Source organism: Chrysochloris asiatica, unplaced genomic scaffold, assembly GCF_000296735.1.
Source record: "Chrysochloris asiatica unplaced genomic scaffold, ChrAsi1.0 scaffold00215, whole genome shotgun sequence".
In the NCBI taxonomy this organism is placed as follows: Eukaryota; Metazoa; Chordata; class Mammalia; order Afrosoricida; family Chrysochloridae; genus Chrysochloris; species Chrysochloris asiatica.
The window spans coordinates 4,023,443-4,048,823 of record NW_006408733.1 but is presented as its reverse complement, the minus strand read 5'-3'; the positions used below and the strand labels follow the sequence as shown (position 1 = coordinate 4,048,823).

General features: G+C 48.6%; 1 protein-coding gene across 5 annotated transcripts in view; it reads right to left on the bottom strand.

Annotated features, from left to right (window-relative positions):
* The window catches only part of ACSL6 (acyl-CoA synthetase long-chain family member 6), a 66,209-nt gene that overhangs the window by 28,968 nt on the left and 11,860 nt on the right, over nt 1-25,381 (bottom strand). The window contains exons 2-9 of one of the 5 annotated variants that reach the window (XM_006872933.1): nt 17,271-17,386; nt 13,682-13,796; nt 12,958-13,022; nt 12,591-12,692; nt 11,979-12,078; nt 11,243-11,421; nt 9,674-9,706; nt 8,338-8,389 (exon numbers count right to left, since the gene is read on the bottom strand). In XM_006872933.1, the coding sequence (XP_006872995.1) occupies nt 8,338-8,389; nt 9,674-9,706; nt 11,243-11,421; nt 11,979-12,078; nt 12,591-12,692; nt 12,958-13,022; nt 13,682-13,796; nt 17,271-17,386 (762 nt within the window). Of the gene's footprint in view, nt 1-8,337; nt 8,390-9,673; nt 9,707-11,242; nt 11,463-11,974; nt 12,079-12,590; nt 12,693-12,957; nt 13,023-13,681; nt 13,797-17,165; nt 17,387-25,381 lie in introns of those variants that run through there. The other 4 variants (XM_006872935.1, XM_006872932.1, XM_006872931.1 and 1 more) reach the window with 4 other exon arrangements.

Sequence of the window (25,381 nt, the reverse complement as noted above, 5' to 3'; positions counted from 1 at the left end):
CACACACACACACACACACACAATGGATGCATAAAATATATCAATATTTTATGCATCCATTGTGTGTGTGTGTGTGTGTCAATAGATATAATAACTGTTAAACTTCTAAAGTGAGGGGCTAGACCATATGCAGAATTTATCTAGGAAATAGCAAATAAACCAGCATGTTAATTTTGCTACCTTCACTCAGAAGGAGGCTATAAAAAAATTCAGAGAATAGATTGAGAATTATCGATGAAGAGAATGTCTTTGGACAGAACTAAACTGAGTCCTACAGCTCATCAACTGGGGAGGAATGGAGATACTCCCAATTGTAACCTGAAATCTAAGACAACTCAAACCCTTATGAGAGATTTCAATGAGATCACTTGAAGAGCCCTATGTATCCCTGAGGCAGGGGGACCAAGTAGTCTGACAACTGACTCCTTCTGTGGCTGCAAAGAAATAACAAATCCCAGGATCCAGATATGAAGTCTACAGGACTGTGGTCTGGGGAGTGGTGCAGGGGCGGCGGGTGAGAAAGGAATCTTGTCCACAAAAGCAGTTTCCCATCAGGGGAAGGCAATGAAGTGTACCATCAAAGGCAGAAGCTGAGTGGGATAGAGAGCAGACCAGCAAAGGAGGGGCACTGCCTGCATCAAGGATTGCAGTGGGCCACTCAGCAGAGAAGCTTCTCAAGGACTCATGAAAACACCCTTAAGAGCTTGAAATATTTGCCTAAAACTATCTCCCAACCTTCATATCCCACGTACCTCTTCTCCCTCCCATTTCAAACATGGAAGAAAAGGGCAGAAACCCCGCTTAGCAAGCTGGAGGAGGAGAAACACCATCAAGGAAAAAATGGAAAGGACCCATGCCCTCCCCATCATAGAGCAAGCACCCGCTTGCTCAAAGAAGAGATTTGGGACTGACACTTGTAACTTAGAATTAAGACTGTGTTTGTGACCTACAAGGAACATGGGCTTTTTCATGACCTATTAATGTCATAAAACCTGAGTTTTTATCCAGGGACAGAAAAAGAACTTTCCCAGTGGGGACACTGAGCAAGTTTCGTGGAACATGAGAAAAAATTAAGTTGCTTTCATAATTACGTCCCATGAGACCTGTTTGTTCATCTTACTGGTGACATACATAAAGCACTGATGGGTCAGAGGAAAGTGTATCAATAATGGCCATATCTTTGAATTCTGGACACAGACACATCCCTCTGACTGAGATGTGTGCTGGGAAGGACTTCAACATCTTCTCCAGTACGTATACCCATGTCACAAACCACAGAGGCGATTCTGGTGCTGGTTACATGATTTTAAGAGTTACACAATTTCTAATAGATAGCTATTAGAATATTTTCCGTTTGAAAGGAAGAAGAGGCATGGGACCTGTTTACCTCTGCTTGGCTTTCTTTCATCCCAATAATTTTCCTCAAACCCAAACTCATGTTAAGAAATTTCCCTGAGTTATCTCCTAAATGCAAATTCCTGGGCCCACAAATACTCTGAGAGTTGTTGTTGTTGTTAAGTGCCGTTGAGTTGGTTCCGACCCATAGTGACCCTGTATAGGGTTTCGGAGGAGAGGCTGGTGAACTTGAGCCACCAACCTTGTGGTTCAAATGACTTTGCAGTCCAGCGCATTAGCCCACAGCACCACACCAGGACTCTGAGAGTAGCACCTGGTAATTTTCACCAGTAGATTCTCAAGTTCTGGAAGTTTCTAAGTAACATTCTTAGCATACCAGGTGTAAATCCAGAATGATCATTAAATAGGCCCAATGCTATAGCGCTTTAGATCTGCTAGATCGGCCAGCTTGCTCATGCCTAAAACAACCTCAGGTTGGATGACTTGAGAATCTTAAGAGAAAGTTGTCTTCATTTATGAAAAATGTCTAATGTCTTCAATCAGTTCAGGTAAAATAATATCATGGTAGTGATTCAGTTCTGCTTGGTTAGACACTCACTACTGTCAAGTCAATTCCAACTCATAGGATGGAATATATAACTCCCTACAGGACGGAATAAGGAGCTCTGGTAGCGTAGGGGTTACGAATCGGGCTGCAAACTGCAAGGTCAGCAGTTCGAAACTGCCAGCTGTTCCATGGGAGAAAGATGAGGCTTTCTGCTCCGGTAAAGATTTGCAGCCTCAGAAACCCTGTACAGGGTCACTATGAGTCGGAACCAACTCCTCGGCACACAGCCACCACCATAGGACGGAGTAGAACTGCTCAATAGGGTTTCTGAGGCAGAGAGGCTCATCTTTCTCCCTCGGAGCACCTGAACCACTGACCTTGTGGTTAACAGTCAGATGTTTACCCCACTGAGCTACCAGGGTTCCTTTAGTTTAGAGAAGAGCATTTCTTCTCCATCATGAGCAAAGTTCAAATCTTTTAGAATCAAACCTGTTTTCTGTGGATAAGGATGCAATTTTATAAACCTCTAATGCTTTATGTTGTTGTTGTTATGTGCCATGGAGTCAGTTCCAACTCATAACGACCCTGTATAGGGTTTCTGAGGCTATAAATCTTTACGGGAGCAGAAAGCCTCATCTTTCTCCTGCAGAACAGCTGGTAGTTTTGAACTGCTGACCCTGAGGATAGCAGCCCGATTCGTAACTACCACTCTACTAGAGAGTTTCAAAATATCTCCTAGACATGTCAAGTTATTTCCTCAAGCCGTCTGAACATATGATCCCAAAAGATGAAAGAGCAATGAATGTCCATCGACCACAAATCCTGGAAGTTGAGAGGTACAAGGTGAGCCTTTGGAAAGCTTCTGCTTGCTCCTTTGGTTTAGGACAAGTGCATGTCCCTGGCAGGCTGGCAGCATTGCTTTTAAACATGATATGGACATTTTCCTCTGAGTCCCTCATAGGGACGAGCAGGCTAAGCATTCCTACGTAGATCTCTGTGCAGTCAAGGTGGCAGCATTCCTTTTGATCTCTTCAGCTGAGGGACATTGCTACCCAGACCTCCATGTCTCACAGTATCCAGTTGACTGTCTCCTTCCACTCAGAAACTGGGCATCCTTGCATTTAACTTTCTTTCTAATTTCTTAAGTAAAAACTCACCTAGTTTTTAGCAAAAGGCTTTGTGGCTTTAGTTAGAGTCCTGGGCAAGCCACTCTTGGTTGATAAGTAGAAAGACATTTTGCTGGGTGGAGCTCCACCCTTGTTGGTTGCTGGCTCCAAGTAAGATTGGCTGTGGGCTGAAGTTGAGTTTGCATTTTCTCCCATAGGGGTGAAAATGGGGACTGGGGCACCTCTGTCTGCTTGTTTCCAACTTCACACAGTCAAAAGATGTGCTACACTGATGACTGAAATGCTGGAAAGTTTTATAATGCAGGTAGAGTGTTCATCTCCTCACTCTTGTTGTTGTTAAGTAGAGTGTTCATCTCCCCACTAAACGTTCCCAAATCTTTAGGACTGAGGTATTTGCATCAACCTCATATCCACCTTCTTTTGTTGTTGTTAATTCAGATTGATGCACTAGAAGGAATAGACGTAACTATAATGTCAGTCAATTACTGAACACCCACTAATATGGGCACTGTGGTGGGCATTTCATACATGGAAACTTACCTCTTTTTTAAAAACAGCCCTATATGTTAAGTATTAAATGTATTCATTTAACACCCAAGGACACTAAGGCTTAGAGAGGTAAAGTTACTTTTCTAAAACCACACAGCAGGAGTGGCAAAGATGTGTCTTGAGCACAAATCACCCTCACAGCTGACATGTGGTTTTATATGTATGATCAGAAGAGTCTTGAACAGAACGATGTAAAATGACTAGGTCATGGTGAGCATTTCCCCCAGAGAATCCCTCCTCTGAGTGGCCACCGCTCCAAGACTGATGGGTGTTTACATGCTCAGCCAAATGACTGCTGAGTTGGGCTTTCATAGGCATCCTCAGTTACAGTAGAAAGGATATCCTCCACCTTCTCAGCCTTCCCAGCCCCACTGTCACTGCTTAGGACTGACTGAGATAGATCCCTCACACAATGAAACCCTTTCATGAGACTCCACCACATGGCCCCTAGCCCTCCTATCTTTCCTCTCATCCTTCCTTCCCAAGTTCAACTTCAGCTACTCTCCTGCCAAGTGCCTCAGTTCCCTGACTTCCTCTGGAGCGCCCACTCTGAAAACTCTCCCCAGCCAAGACAGCTGTCCACCATTTCAGCTCCTCCCACAACGTGCCCCTAGGGGTCACAGCCTCCAGCACTCCCATATTTTATTCTTCAAAGAAACTGTCATACTATGCCCCTCTTAGATTATGATCTACTCATGACTCACCTCACCCTCAAGCCAGCACCCTGACTTCTATTCCAAAGATGAGGCAGAAGCCATCAGAGAGATCCTACATCTTCCTGTTCTCCAAGAATCCTCTTTTCCTCCTTCTTTCCCTAGCAGGACATATCTTTCATGCTGCTTGGAAGCCTCTTCTCTCCCCTCACCCCCACCTCCCTTCCTTCTATCTCTAGTAACCCTTCTTAACAGTAATAAATACATTCCTTTATTCCCAGAAAAACAACAAAAGCCCACTCTCCCTCAATCCCATGACCTTTATCAGCTGCCACTTTCCACCTCTACAGATGATTTTCCTTCATAGCTTACTTTTCTTTCTTTTCTTAAAGTGAGATTTCTCTTATAGTATAACATAGGTATGGAAAAGGGCCCAAATGGTAAGTGTACAGCTCACCTGTGTAACCAACACCCAGATCAAGAAATAGATTATCAAGGCACACTCCAGAAGGCCCTTGTGCTCCTTTGGGGCACCATTATTCTGGAAGATAACCATTATCCTGACTTCTAAAATCACAGAGAAATTGATTCCATTTTCAATTTCATATAAAAGAAATCATACAGTATGTATGCACTCTTTTGTATCTGGCTTGTTTTGTCTAACACTGTGGTATTGTAGGCATATACAATTCTATTGCTGACAAATATTTGAGTTACTTCTTGATTTTGGCTATCACGGTATGAGCATTCTGGAGCATGCTTTTTAACGATAAAGCTAAAGCTTCTTGAAAGAGTATTCTACATTTACTGAATGAACAGCCTGACCTCGCATTCAATCCTAAATCTACTGCAACACAGCTTTGGCCTTCACTCCTCACCCCAATACCAGTCCTAACCAAAAGCATGAAGGTACTCTTGTTTATGTGGCTACATCCAATGGGTACATCTCAGTCACCAGTGATAGATTCTATTCTCTAACCTCTCTGGCTGTCCTTAGACCCCATTTAGAATTCCTACCCCCATCACTCCTCTCATGCCAATGCTGCCAGATCCCATTCCTGACCCTTTTTTTTCTCCCTGCAGTCCTTTACAAATGCTGTTCTCTCTGCTGAAATTGCCCTTCTTCCTCTCCTCCAGTTACTGATCCTTCACGACTCTGCTTAGATTCATTTCCTCTGGGAATCATTTCTGGCTTTACTTCTTGGATGCTGTGTACTCCACGCACCCTGGGATGCTGTTCTCAAGGAAGGGACCACGTTGTATTATAACTGCCTGGCGGCAGTGAGCTGTTGGCTCATGAGGACTTGGCTGTGTCTTATTAATCTGTGTGTACTCATCCCCCATTCTAGGTTATATTCAGTGCGGGTGCTCAATAAATGAACTGAATGATTAGTCTATATAAGCTAGAAAAAATGCTAAAAGCACCTAGACTGAGAGGAATGCTTCAAAAGACCACTGTATGCTCTTCCCAGAGAGCATGAAACTTAAAGGGATACAACATCTTAACTATCTGTATCCACAAATTACCTGCTTTTTTGTTTCCTTTTGGGGGAGAAGGGGGCCCAAATCCAGTATGTTGTTATTATTGTTAAGTGCCATTTAGTCGGTTCTGACTCATAGCGACCTTGTATAGGATTTCTGGGGAGCTGCTGGTGAATTTGAACTGCTTACCTTGCAGTTCACACTGATCTTGCAACCCAGTGCTTGTCTTATAGGGTCACACCAGGACTACTCCAAATCCAGTCCAGCTATTGGTTGTTTGGAAATAAACACGCTCACCCATCAGTCATTCCTAGATGTAGAACCAAAGCTCTCACCTTCTCCTGGCCCTTCATGGCCCTACTAGAGACTCTGAAGTACTAACTTATTCTGGGTATCTGCACAGATGTTTCTATCACATGCCGAGAAGAAAATCTCCCTGGAACGATTTTGCCAGAACTATGGGCTCTGGTAGTGTAGTGGTTACGAATCGGGCTGCGAACCTTAAGGTCAGCAGTTTGAAACTACCAGCCGCTCTGCGGGAGAAAGATGAGGCTTTCTGCTCCTGTAAAGATTTACATACTCAGAAACCCTGTACAGGGTCGCTATGAGTTGGAACTGACTCGACGGCACATAACAACAACAACAACAACAACTATGGACTGAATGTCAGACTCAGATCACAGTTACCATCTTTCCCCACTGGAATAACAAAGTGGTCCTTGAGGAATCTGGGAGCAAGGACACCTAGAGTGGAAAGAGTGCTGTGTCGGGGCTGTGATGCTGAGAACACATGTGGCGGATACAACTGAACAAGTGGATGAATATGAGAGGTACAACATGGACCTAGCCCCAAACTGCAAGAATCCAAGTGTGGCAGTCAGGCAGGATGATGTCGGGGAAGAGGCTTGCCGTGGTTTATCTTTCACTACTCCAGCTCTGCTCAGGCACCAGACACATCTTTGGAGTGGGAAGCCTAGGATACTAAATCGCAATGTAGTTTCCAGGCTCTGCACATCTTGCTTCCATCACACAGAGTTGGAGCATGAAGGTTCAGCTTTTTCCTGTGATTCCAGAGTCTGGAAAACACTGGATGTGATGCCTGCCTTCCAGTCGGGCAGCAGCACATTTCTGCATTGTGTGGTTCTTTTCCAAACACAGGTCAGTATCTGTGACCAAGCGATCCCTTAAAAAAATCCTGAAGGCACTCTGAGTAGGCAAGGATAAAAGCTAAAGGCCACAGTAGTGCCTTCTTTCCAAACCCAGGTGGAGGGAAATGTCACCAAAAAATCACATTATAAAACTCATGACAGAACTAGACATTTGAAAGCTCTGACAAAAAAGGGCAATGCCAAGCTGAGGACTTTGGCTGCCTCTGGACACCAGCTTCTGGAGAGTAAGAACTGTATCCTGTCTCTTTTCTGACAGGGTTTGTCATGGTGAGTTAACATACTTGAGTTAATGGCAAAACTCCGTCTTGTTCAATAAAGCCACGTTTATCACGATGTGCCACATAGGCAATCCCACTGTGGGGCGGATCAAGAATCCACTGAATGCCTTAGAAGCTGGATCTGTGGCAAGCATGGAGACAGTTCACTGCTCAGGAGATATCCAGCTGAGCCATTTCTCCGTCTGCAAATAGACGGGAACTTCTTGCTCACTTTGGGCGAGTGGCTTTCCAAGCCGTCAGATGAGAGTGTGAAGCAGCAACTACACTGGGAGTTAAGAACACTGGGCACAAGTCCTGGAGCCTCCACTTGCTGGTGGTGCCCCTGGGCAGCTGTACCACCTGCCCATCTCTCAGGCTGTGCCGAGGCCCCAGCGGCACAGTCTGAAGGTGATTGGGGAGCTGTTGTTTTTGTTAAGTGCTGTTGGGTTGGTTCCAGCTCTTAGTGATCCTGTATAAGGTTTCTGAGAGTGGCTAGTGGGTTTGAACTGCCGACCTTGAGGATAGCAGTCCAATGTTTGTCCACAGTGCTGTCCTGTGGCTGTGGTTCTCATGTGCATTCTGCTTCTCCATTCTTCCTGCCATTGCTGATGTGCCTGCTCCACTGTCAGGGCCAAGTGTGGAGTTTGCCATTTCAGCTGTGTCCACGGTGTACCAGCCCCAGCCTGCAGAGCATTTGCATTACCCTTCCACACACACCATCCCACAGGTCACAGGTGAGAAATCAGGGACAATGGTGGCAAAGAGGTTAAGTGACTGGCTCATAGCTCCCCAGCATATGGTGGAGACACGATTCAAACCCACACCCAAAGATTCCAAACCCCATGCTCCTTCCCCAGTGCCTCACACAAGGGCCAGGCAGGAGCAGGAAGCAGAGGGGTAAGAGCTATTTTCCACAGGGTAGTGAATTTGTGAGAAAAGTGTTTCCTCCCACGCGTGACCCAGCTGCCCAGTCCTCCTCTGGCTCAAGCCCAGACCTAATACACACTGTTCATTAGCACCTAAATGTTTTCATGCTGGGCAGTGGGAGGGACCCAACATCTGGAGCCAGGCACAGGGCAAGGCTTAGATCAGATCACCTCACAGAGCGGGCACCAGAGGCCCCTGCAGTCACCTGGCCAGGCTGCCCAAGGAAGGGTGCAGGTTGCCCTGGCTGGTGATCTGAGTGCCTCTGCTTACCTGTTGTACCGCTTGTGAAACATACAATCGAGAGGTCATCAGGCTGGGGGGGCTGCAGAGGTAAGAAAAAGCATATATTAGGGAGAACTGGTATGGCTAACCAGAATCCAAACTCCCAGAACCCCTCCACCAATCAGCCCTTCTGTGCCTGCCCTGTGTGTGTGTGCTATCCATGGGCTTGGGTATATGTTGGGCAGGTGTGCATTCCCCTGTGTATGGCAGGTCTGAAAAGGTGAGCAGGTAAGGGGAAAAGAAGCTGAGGAAAGCTCTCTGGGGCCTGGACAATGATCTATCTAACCATCTGGTCCCATTGCTGCCCTTGCTCTCCTCTGAGTTGAACTCCCTCAGGTAGAATTAGGCTGCACCTCACAGTCTCTACCAAAGATCTCATCTTCCTACTGGGTATGCCTAGTTCCCTCCTTCCTTCCTAGTTTCTCTGAAATACCTATGGTTAGGTTTGGGAACACAACTGTTTCCCATGTATCAAGAGGACTGCTTGGCATTAGGCCCTTTCCTGGTTCTAGCCATACAGTCCTGGGGTCACCAAGCAAGAGCCCACCAAGTCCATCTGCACATAGAGGATGACTTCTCAGAGGAGGTGACATTAGGGTTGGAGGACATACAGAATCTTTCTAGAAGTGAGAGTAGGCACAAGGGACACGTCATGTCAAGGGATCAGAGAGCACTTCTCTGTTGCTAGTGCAGGGAGTATGGGAAGTGGGCAAACACCAAGGGCTGCCATGAAGGGCCCTGGGAAGAAGTGCTGTGTGTGAGGAAGCTCACTGGAAGCCCTGAGGTCAGTGGGAAGGACCGAGTTGGAGTGAGAGCTAGAGGTAACAAGCCTTGTTAGGAAGCCTGAAACCCCACAAATAATCCATCCCAGGGTGCAACTACCCTCACTGGATTCTCAATCCATGCAGTATCACGTGGATATAATGAGGGGATAAAACAAAGACAGCAGGTGCTATTGGTCCCAGGGGCCCAATTCTAGTTCTGCTGATATTTCTGTCCATCCCATCCTCTGGAGAGTCTATTACATTCAAAGGGAAAATTTATATTTCCCAAACAGGTTGCTAGAGAACCAAGAGTAGCCAGGATTGGCTGCCTTTTTTTCTCCCTCCCAAACACCTGAATCCTGTTCCAGGTCTTCCTTGTCCCTGAGCCCATGGAAGTCCTGCCACCTCAGCAGGCATGCTCTGAAGTGCTCACAGGACTTGCTCATTACCACGGAGGAGCCTGCCTGGCCCATGCACACAGTGGGTGCTCTGGGAGGACAAGCTGTAGAGCACACCACCACCATGTTGCTCAATAAGGACCTGATGGCAGATTAGCTTACCACAGGAGCATGATAATTCGCTTGGCCACAGTCCTAGAAGAAGAAAACACTGTTTTTAAATGCTCAAAAATTCTCACGTCAATCAAAAAAAAAAAAAAAAAATTCAAAATACACTCAGCATACACTCCGATTGCTCCTGTGCCAAGCTCAGAGTTTAGGATGCCCTGCCTCAATGTGGTCCATGGTGGCAGATACCGCCTCGTCTCTCCTCAAATATGTACCTAGATCTGAGGAGAAGAGGGAAGTGGGCCAGAGGCCCACCACACACAGTACAGACAGGGAGACTGAAGCCGCTGTGACACGTACTCTGTGTTTTGAATACTCTGGGTTTGAGGTGCCCACAGAAAATCTGGGCACATGCTCAGAACTAACCAGCTGGACAGGCTAAGGTTTCTGGATGAGTGGCTAGGGCTGGTGGGCAGATGGGGGATGTCAGTGTAGTGTGGCAGCAAAAGCCATGTTGTTGTTAAGTGTTGTTGAGTTCTGACTCATAGTGACCCTGATAGACTTTCCAGGGCTGCAAATCTTTAAGGAAGCAGAGAGCCTCTTCTGTGTGGCTGGTGGGCTCGAATCATGCCAATCTGTGGTTCGTAGTCCAGTGTTTATCCTATAGGGCCACCACACTCCCCAGTAAAAGCCAAGGTGGTGGTGGAGGTTCTGTGCTACTGAGTAGGTTCAGATTCACAGGGACCCTTTATAGGGTTTCTGAGGCTATAAATCTTTATGGGAGCAAAAAGTCTCATCTTTTTCCTACAGAATGACTGGTAGATTTGAGATGCTAATCTTGCGGTTTGCAGTCCAGTTTGTAATCCACTACATTACCAGGCCTACTTAGTAAACGCCATTTGTTGTTGTTGTTAAGTTCCACTGAGTCAGTTCCGGCCCATAGTGACTCTGTATAGAGTTTCTAAGGAGAAGCTGGTGAGTTTGAACCGCCGACCTTGTGGTTCAAATCAACCTTTCAGTCTTGTGCTTTATCCCACAGCACCGCACCAGGACTCCAGTAAAAGCCATAGAGGGTTGTAAACGAATAAAGCATTATGGGTACAGTGAGGAACAGATAGGGAATCAGGAGAACTGGAGAGCCAGTGTCCCAGAAGGCCACAAACTGCCACCAACCTAACATCTCTGGTCATGTACAGTTCTGTTGGCTGCTGGGGGTCTGAGACACATTTGTAAGAACCTCTCCAAGACTCCTAGACTTCATGTCTGCAGCCCTCAGGCACAGACAGGCTGGCAGCCAGCTGAGAATGCGGAAGCTCAGAGGCTGTGTGGGCAGCTCTGTGGGGGGCTGGTACTTCCTGTACACCTGTTAGTGCCTCGTACCATTAACTGTGTCAGTCACTGAGCCTAGCTCCCGGAGGATGCCTATGAGTACCAGCATCCCCCCCACAACTCTTACACCCCACCCCCACCCCCTCTACCAAGGCCTGTCCTGTCTCAATACTGTCCACACTGAAGGCCCAAAACAGATCCAGCACAGACAATGAGAAGGGCAGATAACCAACAGCTCTACCTGGGTAGTCAAGCAGTCTTGGCCCAGAAAACAGCCCAGAAGCTGACCCTCACCTCCACAGCCTGCATGGACTTAATGACCACCCCGCACTCCTGCCCTCTCTCTTTCAGGGCTTCCTCGAACGGTTCCATGATGATGATCAGCTTGAGGCCTGGAGTCTCCTTCTTCTCCACATGCTCCAGCAGAAGCACAGCCTTCTGAGGTTTATCCACGATTACGGTGCTGATGTCCGCTGCAGGAGACATCAGGAGACTCAGGCTCTGCAGACACAAGCTGAGACTGTGCCACAGGCTGTGTGTAAATAAGTATGTGAGACAGGCTGTGTGCAAGTAAGTATGGGCCATATCTTGTGTAAAGAGGATGTGCTGGGGATCCTGGATGGAACCAAGAACAGAAGAAGGCCAGGGACTCTCCCAGGGATGATTCTGCATTCTCTTTTGTTCCAGGCTCAGCTGCCCCCATTATATGATATATTTACCTTCTCATCAGCATCTACCCCAAGCTGCTGTTATGATCAGATGGTTGGCACACTATATGGGGGCTGGTCTAAAGTCTCCTTGGTAGTCAGTCTAGCCTGTGGAGGAGCCTTCAGGTAAAGTCTGGCTGGGATCAGCCAAAACTCAGGAGGCCAAAGAGGAAGTCCACAGTGTTCTCTAAGAGCAGAAGCAAAGGGCTTCTTATAAGTGTCTGACAATCAGACTAACTGGAAAGGTTGGACGTGGTGGTGGTGGTGGTGGTGGTGATGGGTGCTGGCCACTAAAGGTGGACAGGAGACAGTGGTGGGCTCACCTGTGTTGATGATGTAGTGGATGGTCCCCGGGCCCAGTGTGTCATAGAGTGGGACCACCACCATGGAGTACGTGTAGCAGGCCAACTCTGCAATGATCCACTGTGGAGACACATGGGGTGAAGCAAAAAAGACAAAAAAAGAAGAAAAGAAAAAGCAGAAAATAAGGCTCTTTGGGCTGTACTGCCCTTAAGCCCAGACAACCAGGGCCCCTGCTCTGCATCCTGCACCTGTGATAAGGAATCCTTGGCACTAATGGATGGTGCCTGCCCATCCTCAGCATTCTAGACCATTCTTGGACCCCAAGAAATGCATAAACAGCCCAAGCCTGTTCCTAGGACTGGCACTGACCTCTTCTCAAGGTGTTTCCTCTCCTTGATTCCAAGGGGGCAAGCAAGGTACAACTGTTTGTGGGGATGGGTGGGGTGTGGATGGAGCTTGGCTGGGAAGTCTAGTCCTGATAAGGGGTAGAGCCAGAACGTAAAGGGGGGATGGTATGGATCAAGGGTTGCCTTTTGTTCTCTTGTCTTGGACCCTATGAACAGTAAGAACAGGACTGTACTCGACCCCCTACTCCACCGATCACTCTAAAACCAGTGAAGGCAGATGCTCACCTCTGGTCGATTTTGTGCAAAAACACCAATAAACTGATCTGAAGATGCTTTACAGTTGTGCTGGAGAAGTCCGGACCCCAGAAATTCAGCCCTGTCAGCTACCTGCACATGGACACAGGGAAGTGATGTGAAAACATGGGCTCGTCAGCAGGGAAGGGAGATCCTTTGGTGGGATTTTGGCAGGTCTGAGAACTCCCCAACTCCCCACCTAAATAGGCTGGAAGCCCTGCTAGGTTGCTGCTGAGAGTTGGGCAGACAGATCAGGTAGATAACAATTAACCCTCTGAGACCCAGCAGGATGCCTACAAGCCCCCCAAGTGCCAGATATGTGTGGGCAGCGGGTTTGGGTCTGTCCTCTGTCACTCACCTCCTGGTAAGACAGCCACTGGTATGGTTGCTTGGGCTTCCTGAAGCCAAGGCAGGGCCCATTCCCTGCCAAGAGACAAGCAGTCTTTGTTGTGTCAGGGAGGAGGGCAGGGTGGGGATGCCACTTGTGCCTGACCATTAGGCACCTGGAAGACACCCATACTATGGGATGGTTCATGAGCCAAGGAACCTCCCCTTAGCTGCCTGTGTTTGCCCTGCTGAAACTCAGGAGGGGCGAAAGCACCCAAATCGAGCATCTCTCCAGGAATCAAGGAGGCCATTGAGTGGGGACCCACACAGCATCCAATTACCACCATGACTTGGGGGATACTCCCTACTGTAGCCTCAAAGGGAGACAGAGATGGGGAGGTGCGAGGGTTACCGATGAGGCAGGCTGCCTCCATCGCCCTCTGTCCCAGACTCTGGGAACACTCAGACATCTCAGAGCTTCAGGTTCTAAAGTATGCTGAAGGCTCACCAAAGGCTGCCAGTGGGGGCTGTGGGAGATTGACTAAGAGATGGCCTAAGGGCAGGCATTCCTACCGGATGGAACAAAGCCCAGGCCAGCCCTTTGGTTACATAATGCAGCTGATTCTCTGGCTGTGCAGGAGGGTCAGGAGTGATTCTGAACCTGAGCACTTCCCATCAGCCACACCCATCCTTTCTCTTGTATTCACCCAATCTCCGCCACAGGTCCCCTCCACTCCCTCCCAGAGTTGGCTCACCTGAGATGCTGAGCCCACGGCGGAACACTTGGTACATGGTCCGTGCATCATCATAGTAGTGGGTGAGGAGCTGAGTGCTGCCCCCAATCACGGATCTCCGGGCCCCATCACTGCCCTATGAGCCGGGGACAGGCCAGAGATGCCAGCTCAGGCAAGCATGGGACATCAGGAGAGGCACCAGCTAGCACCAGACTGTACAACTTGGATGCACACCTGGTCCACACAATTGGAGATGGGACATGCTCTTTGTGCATTTATACACATGACCTATACACACCCGCACTCTACATATGTGACCTAACACATACAGTGTCAAGGACTGTTATGTGAATAATGGATGGCAGCCTTCTTAGCTACAGACTGTACCCAAATGAATCTTACCCTTGGGGAAGAGCAGCAGTATATACTCAACGTGTAGGCCTTCCCAACTCAAATTCAGTGGGCTCACACATATGGGCCTAGTACACCAGTGTCCCCCCACCCAACCCCCACACACATGTGGCACTGTTGAGTCAGTTCTGACTCATAGGAACCCTGTATAGGGTTTCCCAGAAGCCGCTGGTGGGTTTGAACTGCTGATCTTGCTGATAGCAGTTTAATTCTTATCCTACAGCACCACACCAGGATTCCACATATGAGTCAAAATTCTAGAATTTATAGGGATTTTCCACAAACACCCACAGTCCAGTCATACAACAGTGAGGGAGTGTTGGCTGAAGTCTAACCCTCAGGTAACAGTATCATTTTGCTAAGTTCTCCTCCATCCCATACTCCGCTACTCTGCCCTGAGATTAAGATGCATTTGGGTATTTGTTGTTATGTGCCATGGAGTCGGCTCTGACTCGCAGTGACCCTGACCAGGGTTTCCAAGGCTGTAAATCTTTACAGGAGCAGAAAGTGTCATCTTTCTCCCATGGAATAGCTGGTAGTTTTGAACTGCTGACCTTGAGGTTCACAGCCTGATTTGTAACCACTACACTACCAGAGCATTCAGGTATAGCTGTAGCTAATAAGGCTGCCATCCATCATTCACACAATAGTGTGAATTAGTTTGAGGACTATGCCAGAGGTGTTTTCCCAGAAGCAGAGGCCTGGCAGACTGTGGAGGGAGGACAGGTTGAATTATGTTATTACTCCATGTGGGAAGGACAGTATCAGTGAGAAGGCTCCAAACACTTGCTATGCTGGGGACTATGGAGAGGAACTCTGTTTCTTCTGCCCCTCTCCCCTTCATACCCACCCCCTGGCCTTTTCTCATGCTCTCCAATTTCCAGTACCACAGTTTTGCATTTTCCCTGAGCACTATTAGTTTGGACTGCAGTCTGCTGGCCCAGTGCCTGCCACCTCTTGGAACACTGTGTCTGAGGAAAAATTTCTGTGAGCGTTACAAAGCAAAAGGTCAAAATAAAAACCACAGGCAGTTCTCAACTGTTTGAGAGTGGAAAGTTACGTTTGGCCGATGTTTCCTGAGCATCATCCCACGTAAGACCCATGTGGGATGCAGAGGACTTATACAGTCAGACATGGCCAATACTCTGGGTGAGAGAAAAGACAGTGCCAGAGACAATGTGCCAGGTACAAGCGATTGTGAGGGGGTGGCCAGTGCACTGGGTTCTGAAGGATGCGCAAGGGTTCTTCACGAGGCAGACTGTGGAACAGGGACTGGCAATCTAGGTCAAGGTGGCAGCAAGTATAAATGTATGGGGAAGGCAATTCATGGAGATCTAGGAGGCAGCATCAGGAACCACAGAGGCCAGAGAGGCTACAGATCAAGGCAAGGAATCTGGACTTCAGGTTGAAGACAAGGGGAAGTCAGAGGAGAATTTTAGCTGGGGTTTGAATTATGTTTTGCACCGTGTATTGCTACCAGGCCCTGTGTGATCTGGGGCCCTCTTACCTCTCTCATCTCATTGCCTACCACTCTCCCCTTCAGGGCGATATAGTAAGGGAGAGCTCAGTCTTCCTAGGAAGGGAGCCCTGAGCTGCATCCAGTGCCCTATTCTCCCAGCCAGGTGCACCAGATGACTCTCTCTACAAGGTCAGCATATGCTAAGCCAGGGTCACTGCCTCAGGACACCCTGACCCTGCCCAGACCATTATCACCTCCAATCCAGTCACCTGAAGTTGCCTTCACACCTGCCCCTACCACGGCCATGTTTCTAAAGTATAAATTGGCTGTGTCTTATAGAAAACCCCAAATAAATCCATTCTACCCAGCCTGGGAGTCCCTGCCTAGCTCGTGGGGTTTTGTCCTTGCTGACTTTTCCTAGTGAGCTCTAATTATAAGCTTATCAAAAATAACTATTCTTAGTCCTTCCTCTGCATTATCTCACCAAAGCCTCACCACAACTATAGGAAGCAGGTGTTCTTTTTATAACCCACTTGGCAATTGAGACAACAGAAGCTCTGAGTGTTAAGAAATTTCCAAGGGCCATAACGTTAATAAGAAGCACAGTCCAGCTTCAAGCTCAGGGCTGCTGGTCATCAAAGGCCATTCTCAACTCTACTGTGCTAGTCCCTCTCCAATCCCTGTTCACTAACCAATCATCCCAAATAAATCAGCACTTCCCAAATCTACCATATGCATTATCACACAAAGCTATCTGGGCTTCCACACACACCATTCCTTCTCTGAAAAAATGCCCATTAAGATCCTGGCCGGTATTTTGATCTGTGTTCTCCCCTATCAGATAAGATTCAGTCATACTTGTGATTACCAAGGCTTTGTCAAAAGCAAAAAGCAAGGTGCAGAACAGTGTATGTAGCATGATTATCATTTAAAAGGGGTTGCAATGTCAGTATATTAGCTCAGAGATCCAACCATGTGCCCCAGGGGAAGAGAGCCAGGAGGCTGGGTGAAGAAGGTAGGAACTTTTCAGTATGAGTCCTTCTTGTTTCTTTGAACTGTGTGAATATATTATCTATTCAAGATAAATGGAATTGGAGTTTAGAAAAAAGGGGAATAAATACTATGAGTTTAATAAACAAATCCCACCAGTACTCCCAGACCTAGCCTGGAACACTTTTGTCCGGGCTTAGCTACTCTACCCTCTTTCCCTCTGTGGCTCCACCCATCAGTCTGTGTGCTCTGGGAGGGCAGTGCCCTGCCTGGAGTGGGCTCAGCTCAAGACCCAGTACCAGGTCAGCATTGGTCAGAGGGAAAGTTTGGAAGGGAATTTACCTGATTATCTCTTGACAACTTGCTTGGGCCTCCTGCATCTATGGCCAATGGGCCAAGGCCCTGCATCCAGGGGCAGGCAACTGAGACCCAGTGCAAGGCCAGAGGTCAGACTCTGTTCTTGGGAACATCTGGTAGGAAGCCCTGCCCAAGGCCACTGAAGGTCTAATTGAATGATTCCCAAGGGAAACTGAGATTCTCTGTGCCATCAAGTAAGCCAGAAATGGTAGGAGTCTAGCTTCTGCCCTCAAGATGCCTACCCTCTCCCTGTGGCCTTCATAGTCTGGCTGCTCCCGCCCTGCTTACCGCCACTTCTTCCGACTGCTTCAGGAGGTCACATGGTGGTTGCAAGGCCTTAGGTCTGTGAGTGAACCAGTAGGCGAGGATGGCAGCCAGGGCACCCACACTCACGAGGGTGGTGGCTGAAAGGCTGCGGAAAAACTGCCCCAAGTCACCCAGCTCAGGCAGCCTCAGCATCCTTAGGATCTCTTGTGTCTGCATCTTCTCCAGTAGTGAGAGGACAAACTCTGCAGGAAACAGGAGGTGCCGTGAGAGAGAGGAGATCTTGGTAGGCCAGCCAAGGAGGGGCTCCTGGGCCATTTCTCTCCACACACTGACCTTGGCTCAGTATACCATAGGGTCAGCCCTGGGCGAGCCAAGGTGTAGTCTTGGTACAACACAGTGGTTGGGCTCCAGGCTACCACGCACCACCACACGCATCCTCATCATGGGCCCATGGCCTTTGGCGGCATGACTGTGGCTTCCCTTTTTGGAAACAAGGAGAAACACAACAGTGGCCACTCTGTAGCCATAGGATATGAGCCAAACAACACTTGCTTGCTCCCTAAAGGAGAAGAGATTAGCTGAAATTCCAATAAATGCCATGTGCGCTAAATTGTAACAGCATCACGTAGGAGCTGAGATCAGTGCTGTGCAAAGTCACTGGAGAGAAAGTAAAGCTCCTTGGATCAAATCCTTTTTCCTGAACTTATAAGTTATGTAAGGTAAAGTATACCCCACTTCTCTGAACCTTTGCTTCGCCATCTACAAATGGGGGCAGCTCTTCACACTGCACCTAGCATGCCAGGGCTAAAGAAATGGTGGGTCTGCATACCTCCCTGACTGGAAAGGGGCCAGAGGCAGGCCTGTTCCAGGCTAATCTAAATACTGGCCAGAGGCAGCTAGGCCCAGGCACTGTGGGCTCAACGAAGGGTTTATGTTCTATAGATGGCACTTTAGGCTGTCTGAGAACACTCTCAAAATACCCATAGACTCTGGATGTTCCCTGCAGAAGGGTGAAAGTGAGCCTCAAGCCAACCAGACCATAATTCTCACTGAGCTCATTAAGCTGGAAATCCAGTTTTCCCAGCAGCCTCCTTGAACTTGCTCAGTCATGGGACCATCCCACAGGAATGACCTACCCCTGGCATACTGATCAATTTAAGATTCTATGTCAGCAAATCAGAGGCCCAGTTATGGACCATAGTGAACTCACTATCAAAAACCTTAGGAAGGGATCTGGGAAGGCAGCCAGTCGGTCTCCTTGGAACACTTACTTCCCTGAAGAGGGGGAGATCAAGTCACAGCCAGGTCTGTCAGATAAATGACTCACTAACTAGAAAATCCAGATATGCCCACCAGTAGGGGACCTTGAGCTGAACGTCCTCTCCTTTAACAGGCAGAACTAATTCAATGGGCTGAGAAGTTGAGATGCAAGAAGGCCTTGCCCAGCCCTGAAGAGCTTGGCTATATGCTCCCCAAAGTTTTAGAGTAAGCTCTGAAAGGATACCTCACTACCACCACCTTGAAAACTGCTCACAGATTCTAAGCTGTAATAGAAAGTGGGCATTTTAGCATTTGGTGTAATACTGGGTTTTCACAGAGCACAGCTCAGGATGACTGACCCATCCATCCATCTGCCAGTCCCTGCTCTGCCTTAGTCCAGCATTGAGCACTGGGAGAAGCCAGATATGGTCCTGCCCTTAGTCCCATAGGGAAAACAATGAGGGAGCAGTGTGGTCTAGGCTGTGATCAGGTACCCAGAGCCAGAGGAGATGCCAACTCGGCTACAGGGAGTCAGAGCAGGCTTCTGGCAGGAAGTGATGTTGATGCTGAGGCTAAGGGATAAAGAGGAGAAGGTGTCTCAGGCAAAAGGAACCAAACACACAAAAGTATGAGGTGACATAGAGCAGGGAGCATTTAGGAAGTGAAGTCTTAAGCCTGAGAAATTATGTACAAGTGTCAGTGTCCATAAGTCTGTGAGGCTGGCTTCTTGGATGTGCTGAGCATTCCGTAATCACCAAAGTAGCACAATGCTCAGTTGAGGGAAGAAAGGGACTTGTCTAAACTTCCTGAATTTCTGATGCTTGCCTACACGCTGTGCTGTTTGATCCTGACTACAGCTCCATGTAATCATTGTATGATGGGAGCACATTATAAGTACACAGTCAGGGTGTGGTGGAGCCAGGACTCAAATCTTAGACTATTGTGTTGTGTTAAGTGCCCTTGAGTTGATTCCGACTCATAGCAATCCAGTATAGGGTTTCTGAGTAGTGGCTGGTGGATTTGAACAGCTGACCTTGCTGTTAGCAGTCCAGTCCTGATCCTGCAGCCCCGCCATTCGGACACCAAAACCATTCCCTTGGTTTGCACTGTAGACACCCCACCCCTACTGATACTGCACATGCCTCCTCAGGTTCCTACATAGGTGCCTACACCTGAGTCTTCTAAAGTGGCCACAGTGCATCTGGCCCTGAGACTGGACCTGCATGCTTCCCTAAAGAGAGGGTCTCATTATTCCAGGCTCACTGACCCTCTCAGAGTCAGGACTGCTTGTGTTTACTCTGCGATTCCCTTTAGAATCAGGAGCTACCAAAGGACAGAGTTTCAAGTTGAGGTCCTCTGAGGACACTGGTCTCAGAGCCAGCCTGTGCCATTAAGAACTTGGCATGGGACAGGACAGAGCCTAAGTCTGGGAGTCTGGTCTCACCTCAGGATTTATCATAGGGCCTTCGTCTCCACTGACCTCCACTCTTTTGTCTGCCTGGTTTGGGCCTCAGTGGTCCCCAGGGTCTGGACCATGGCTGCCTCCTTCCATGCCCCAAGAGGTTCTTCTGGTTGCAGCAGTGTGGAGGTGGAGGGGCACCCAAAGGAATCAGCAGTGCTGGTGTTGCCAAGTGAGCGGCTGTGAGTGTTTGTAAATACTCACCTAGCAGGAGGACCCAGCCCTCAGCACAAAATAGCCTCCTATCCACCTGGCACATCCCATGCCCTCTTTATCACTGGCATAGACCAATTCAGAATACTGGGTGGTAGCATAGGTAGGGGAACTGGGGCATCCCCCCTACCTCACCATGCCCTCTGCTGATGCAGGGCACATGGCAGGGAGGTAGTGAAAGCCATAGTTCGTTAAATCCCAGAGAGGAGGGAAAACAAGGAAGGGACTCTGGTGGGAAGCACGTTGGCTCCAAGATGGCAGGATGATAGAGCTCATTTTCTGTGGAAACGGCCCTAAAACCCAGATCAGGGCTCCAAGAACCTTCTACTGGACCAGTGTCCTAACTCTAGCACTTTACACCTTCACAATCAAGCTAGATGGCTCTGCCGGGTTATCTCCTAAACATCTCTCACTCCTGATCACTCCTTTCCACCCCCACAGTCCATGGCCTGGTCAGGCCACCACCAAGTGTAGTCCAGACTTCACAAACTTTCTCACAAGCCCCTTGCTCTAATCTGTACAAACACTAATATCAAAGTTATTTTCTTGATAAACAGATGTGACCAGGTCATGCCACAGCTCAAAAATCTTTCCTGCCTTCTTACTGCCTTAAGACAAAAGTCTAGGCACACCAGAATGACATCAAGGCCTTCCATGGTCCCCAGATTCTTCCTTCCCTTTAGAATCACACCAGCTCCCCTCTGTACCACCTTGCAGGGCAGGGGCACAGTTTCAGGGTCTCTACAAACTGCCAAGGCCTCCAGAAACGATGGGGAAGCACAAGCCACCAAATCATCTCAGAATCCCATCAACTCCCAATGAAGAGCTCCAAAAATAAAATCCCAACCCCTCCCAGGACCCAAAGCCCTTAGCAAACAAACTAGGGAGACAGCCTGAAGGAGAGTTCTGGTGCTGGACTGACCTGGGCTTGAATCCTGACTCAGATTCTTGTTTTCTGTATTGACCTTGGGCAAGTCACTTCACCCCTCAGGGCCACATCTCAAACAAGCTCATGGACATTTGGATGCAGTGCCAGGCATGCAGTAAGGGAAACAGTCAGTAGACAGTAGTTAGCTGAGGCAGTCAGTCACTCCATCTCTCAGTCAGCCAAGAGGGCTCAAAGACAGCTTGCGAAAGTCGATGCAATCATACCCTACCTTTCCAGTGAGCTCCTGGCACTGGAGAGGCTCCTGAGCGGATCCCGATAGAGCCAGCCTCCCTTTATAGGGCCTGTGGGGCTCAGGGAGAGAGGTTACCACATTTTGATCAAAGCACAAAAGTGGTGAGGACTGTGGCCCAAGTCCGCCCTCCTGGGGACAGCCGATGGCAACAGCTGCCTGTTGTGAGAAGCCGGGTGGTGGTGGAGGCGGTAGCAGTGGTGGCAGAGGCTCCCTGGTGGCTGTGGGAGCAGGTCTGGCAGGGACCAGGACGCAGAGCAGCTCTGTGAGGAGCTGCTGGCCCCTCAAGGCCCTGCTACTGCCTTTTCTCCCACCCCAATCTGCACACGGCGATGCTGGCTCAGATCAGCTCAGAGCCAAGCAACCCAACCTTAACCCTCACTCCGCCAAGTTGTCTGGGCCTCAACTCACACCCTTCTGCTTCTCTCTGCCAAGCCTGCTTCCGAATCCTGGAGAGGAGTTTGCCAAATGAGTTGCTAAAGAACAAAGTCTCCTTACATACCCCCTGTGATACCCATGAGGGGCCGGGGCTGGGGACCTGCAGTCAGTGTGCATGGTGGGGTGGTAGAAGAAGTAAGACATGGGATGTCAATGTGCCAGCACTGAGGGAGGCCTGCACCACCCACTGAGGAGACACCACCACCTCCCAGCCTCTCCCAGGTGGAGCTGCTTCTCCCTACCCCCACAAGGTCACATTAGTCTACTCTGGGAGAGGAAAGAAACTGGGCACAGTCCCAGATCAGACAACTGTTCAGGGATGCTTCGGTGGCTGGAGACTCCCTAGACCATGAATCAGGGTCAGCAGGTGTAAGATACTGACTCCCTTCTCCGACAGACTCTAGGGCACCTCACTAGCCTCTCCCTAATGCCTATTCCAAGAGGCACTGTTTCCTGACTTGCCTGCGGATGGCTGCTCAGAAGTCAGAATCCATATCCTCACCTGATGGAACCAAAACTAAGTTCTGAAATTCTGCAGCACTTCTGCCAGTCTCAGGGGGGTCCTAGAACCTCACACCTATCAGATCTGTCTGCACAGATGGGGATGGGGATGGGGGTGGGGGGTGGGGTCAGATGTGGTCTATTCCTTCTGCTATGGCTGGGCACACAGTAGGCCTTTTGGTGGCAGGTGTCCAGTAACTACAAGATAACTACAAGGTGTCCAGGCCACAGAACCCAGCTCATGCTGTCTGCTGTCCTACCCACACCTAGTGCTTACCGGGTGCATCTGAGTCTGCCTTGACTGGGTCACTGCCCACCCAAACCCAGCCCATCTTCTCTGCAGAGGCTGTCCAAAGCAACAGGCCAGTGCTCTGAGCTCCCTCTTGGCTCTCCCCTGAAAGCTGTTTGCACAACTTGCCTGACAACTCTAGAGCCCACAGGCCTTGCAACATCTTCCCTGGGGCAGATACATCTTCCACAGTTCACCCCACCATCTGGGGTGGGGTACAGAAAGAACTTTCCATTTCAGCAGCCCCCACCTGGAACTTGCCACTAGTCTGTCCTGGACCCAGCTCTAGAGCCACCACCCTCTTCCCCTAAATCTCCCAAGAAAGCTTTAAAATGGACAAGCCAGACCTGTCTGACCTGAAGACCTGACTTCTACCCACAGAGATCCCTCCCATATCTTCTTGGAAGGACCCCCTATCTTTCTTCAGACATCTTCAGAGGTCTTTAAATATCACTAAACCTTAATGCTTCTTAGACGATGTCTGGGGCCAGGAATCTGTGCTATAACAAAGGCCCTGTGCATGGTGGCAGAGGGTCCTGAGCCTGGAAGTAGCCCTCCCCCAGGAAATGTATGGCTTAGTTGCTATTAGAGGAAAGCACTGACCTCACCATTACCCTGACCCGCAGAGATGCAAACACAGTAGCACATACATTGCTTGGCATCCACCTCATCTATACAAGCTGCAAGGTGTTTTCTCTGCATCCTTCCAGTTGCATTCCTAGAACTCCAGATGAATTGGGCAGAGAGGGGTCACGGGCCACCACAACTCAAGAATTACTAGGTCAGATGGCCTACTGCACTCCTTATGAGGGAGGGGCCTATGATACGGGGCTGACAGGTTGCATGGTGGCTCACACTGGTGGCCAGGCTTCTCAAAGGAGCCTGATACAACTCTGAAGATTCAACTGGATCTTTTGAATGTGGAACAGTTCAACTAAGGCTGGCCGTAACTGACCACTTATCAGAATCATCTGTCCCAACTAGTCTCAACTCACTGAGAGCATGCCTGCCTTAAGCAATTAAATCTCTGGCTTTTCTGGTCCCTCTTGCCCCATAGTCATGCCAGCCCCTCTCAAGAATTCCACTCACCCCAATCCCTGTTCACATTCCTGACGATCATACCGGGAAACCAGGCTCAAACAATACTTTCAGGAACATCAAACTATGGCTAGCCTTGAGAACAGAGGAGCAAACAGAAACACAGTGTCTTTCATAAGCTCAAAGATAAAGGTTGCCCTCTTCAACAAGCAGGCAGGAGAGGCTAAGACAATGAACGGTAGCTGCTCCTTTGAAAATATTTAAAAGATACACTCATCCAGACTGATGATTGTGGACTTATCCTCCTTCTTCCACAATGAGCCCAGGATCCGGCAGAAGGCCATGCTTCCCATATAGGCAGAGAGAGGGACACTTCAAAATCCGGTGGCCATAGTACAATCCTTTCCCTTCTGATCAGGCCACAACAGAACTGCCAGTATCCTGGTCCAAACTACCTAAGGCCAACTGAGACTCATGGACAGTAACTAGGAAGGTCATGTTCTCATAGCAGGTAGGGCTGGGGTACAGGTAGGGATGGGCTGTGGCATCCTTCAGCTTGGGGAAGTTCCTCAAGACAGGGAGGAGCTGCTAAGATATAGTTGGGGTCACCGAGGTGAGGTGAATAAGGGAGGGTTTTTCTTTCTTGCTTGTCCATTCATGAGCATGGCTGATCTGCTGGGGACACCCTGCTCAGGGAGAAATGAGCAAAAGTCTCAACCTGGGGTACATCCTCAGTCAAGGACAGGATGCAAGAGAGGTCTAGGGGCAGGATGGAGAGTATTGTTCAGAGAAGGGGAGAAGAACCAGCCACAGAAGTGGGCTGGCAAGTCACCAGGAGAATATACAAGGTCTTGGGAGCACCTTGAAGGAGCCCTTGCATAGTTGCAGGGAGGGGCAGCAGTCTGGCTCCACTGAGGACTGGGGCAGGAAGTTGAGGTTGGGAGGATGGCCTTTAGCTTCAGAAGGAGAAAGATTGTGATTGGCTTTTTATGTATATACATGTACTGTAATATATGAGGGAGCTTCAAAATGTTTGTGAAAAAACTCCATTATCTTTCTATTCCATTTCCCCATGAATTTCTTGAAGCCCCTTGTATATGCCTTAAAAACCTAATGGCATCCACCAGCTAACATGACCTAGCACCTTGGCTTTTGGGAGACACAGGTGCTCCAGGAAAGTGGTGTCTCTAGATTCCTGTCAAGGGACCACCATGGTGCCTTTACCCACCATTCCCTGCATGACTGTTTTCTCCTAGATCAGACAATAAGCAGAGAAAAGAGAGTTTTGCCTTTGATTAAAGGTAAGTTCTCCAGCAAAGTGGACAAATGGCTATGTATGGGAATATGCATTGAGTCAGTTCCAACTCTTAACGACCCTGTACAGGTATTCCGAGGAGTGGCTGGTGAGTTTGAACTGCCAACCTTGCCGTTAGCAATCTAGTGCCAATTCTACAGCACTGCACCAGGACTAGGTATATGTTCTATAATTGTTGTTTGTTGTAGAGTCAGTTCCAACATGTAGCAATCCTGTGCAGAGCTTCATTTGACCTTGTGGTTACCAGTTCAGTATTTAGCCTACAACAGTACACCAGGGCTTTATAGCTATATTTATATTATGGATGTTGTTCAGTGTCATTTAGTGTTTACTGTCACAATGTTGAGTCATTGTGATGTCACTTAGCAACTACAGGAAAACTTTATAGAGTTTCTAAGGGATGGCTGGTAGATTTGAACTGCTGACCTTTCAGTTAACAGCAGTCCAGTGTGTATCCTATAGTGCCACACTAAGATTACACACACACACACACAATATATGTATATATATATGCAGACATATATACACTATATATATATATATATA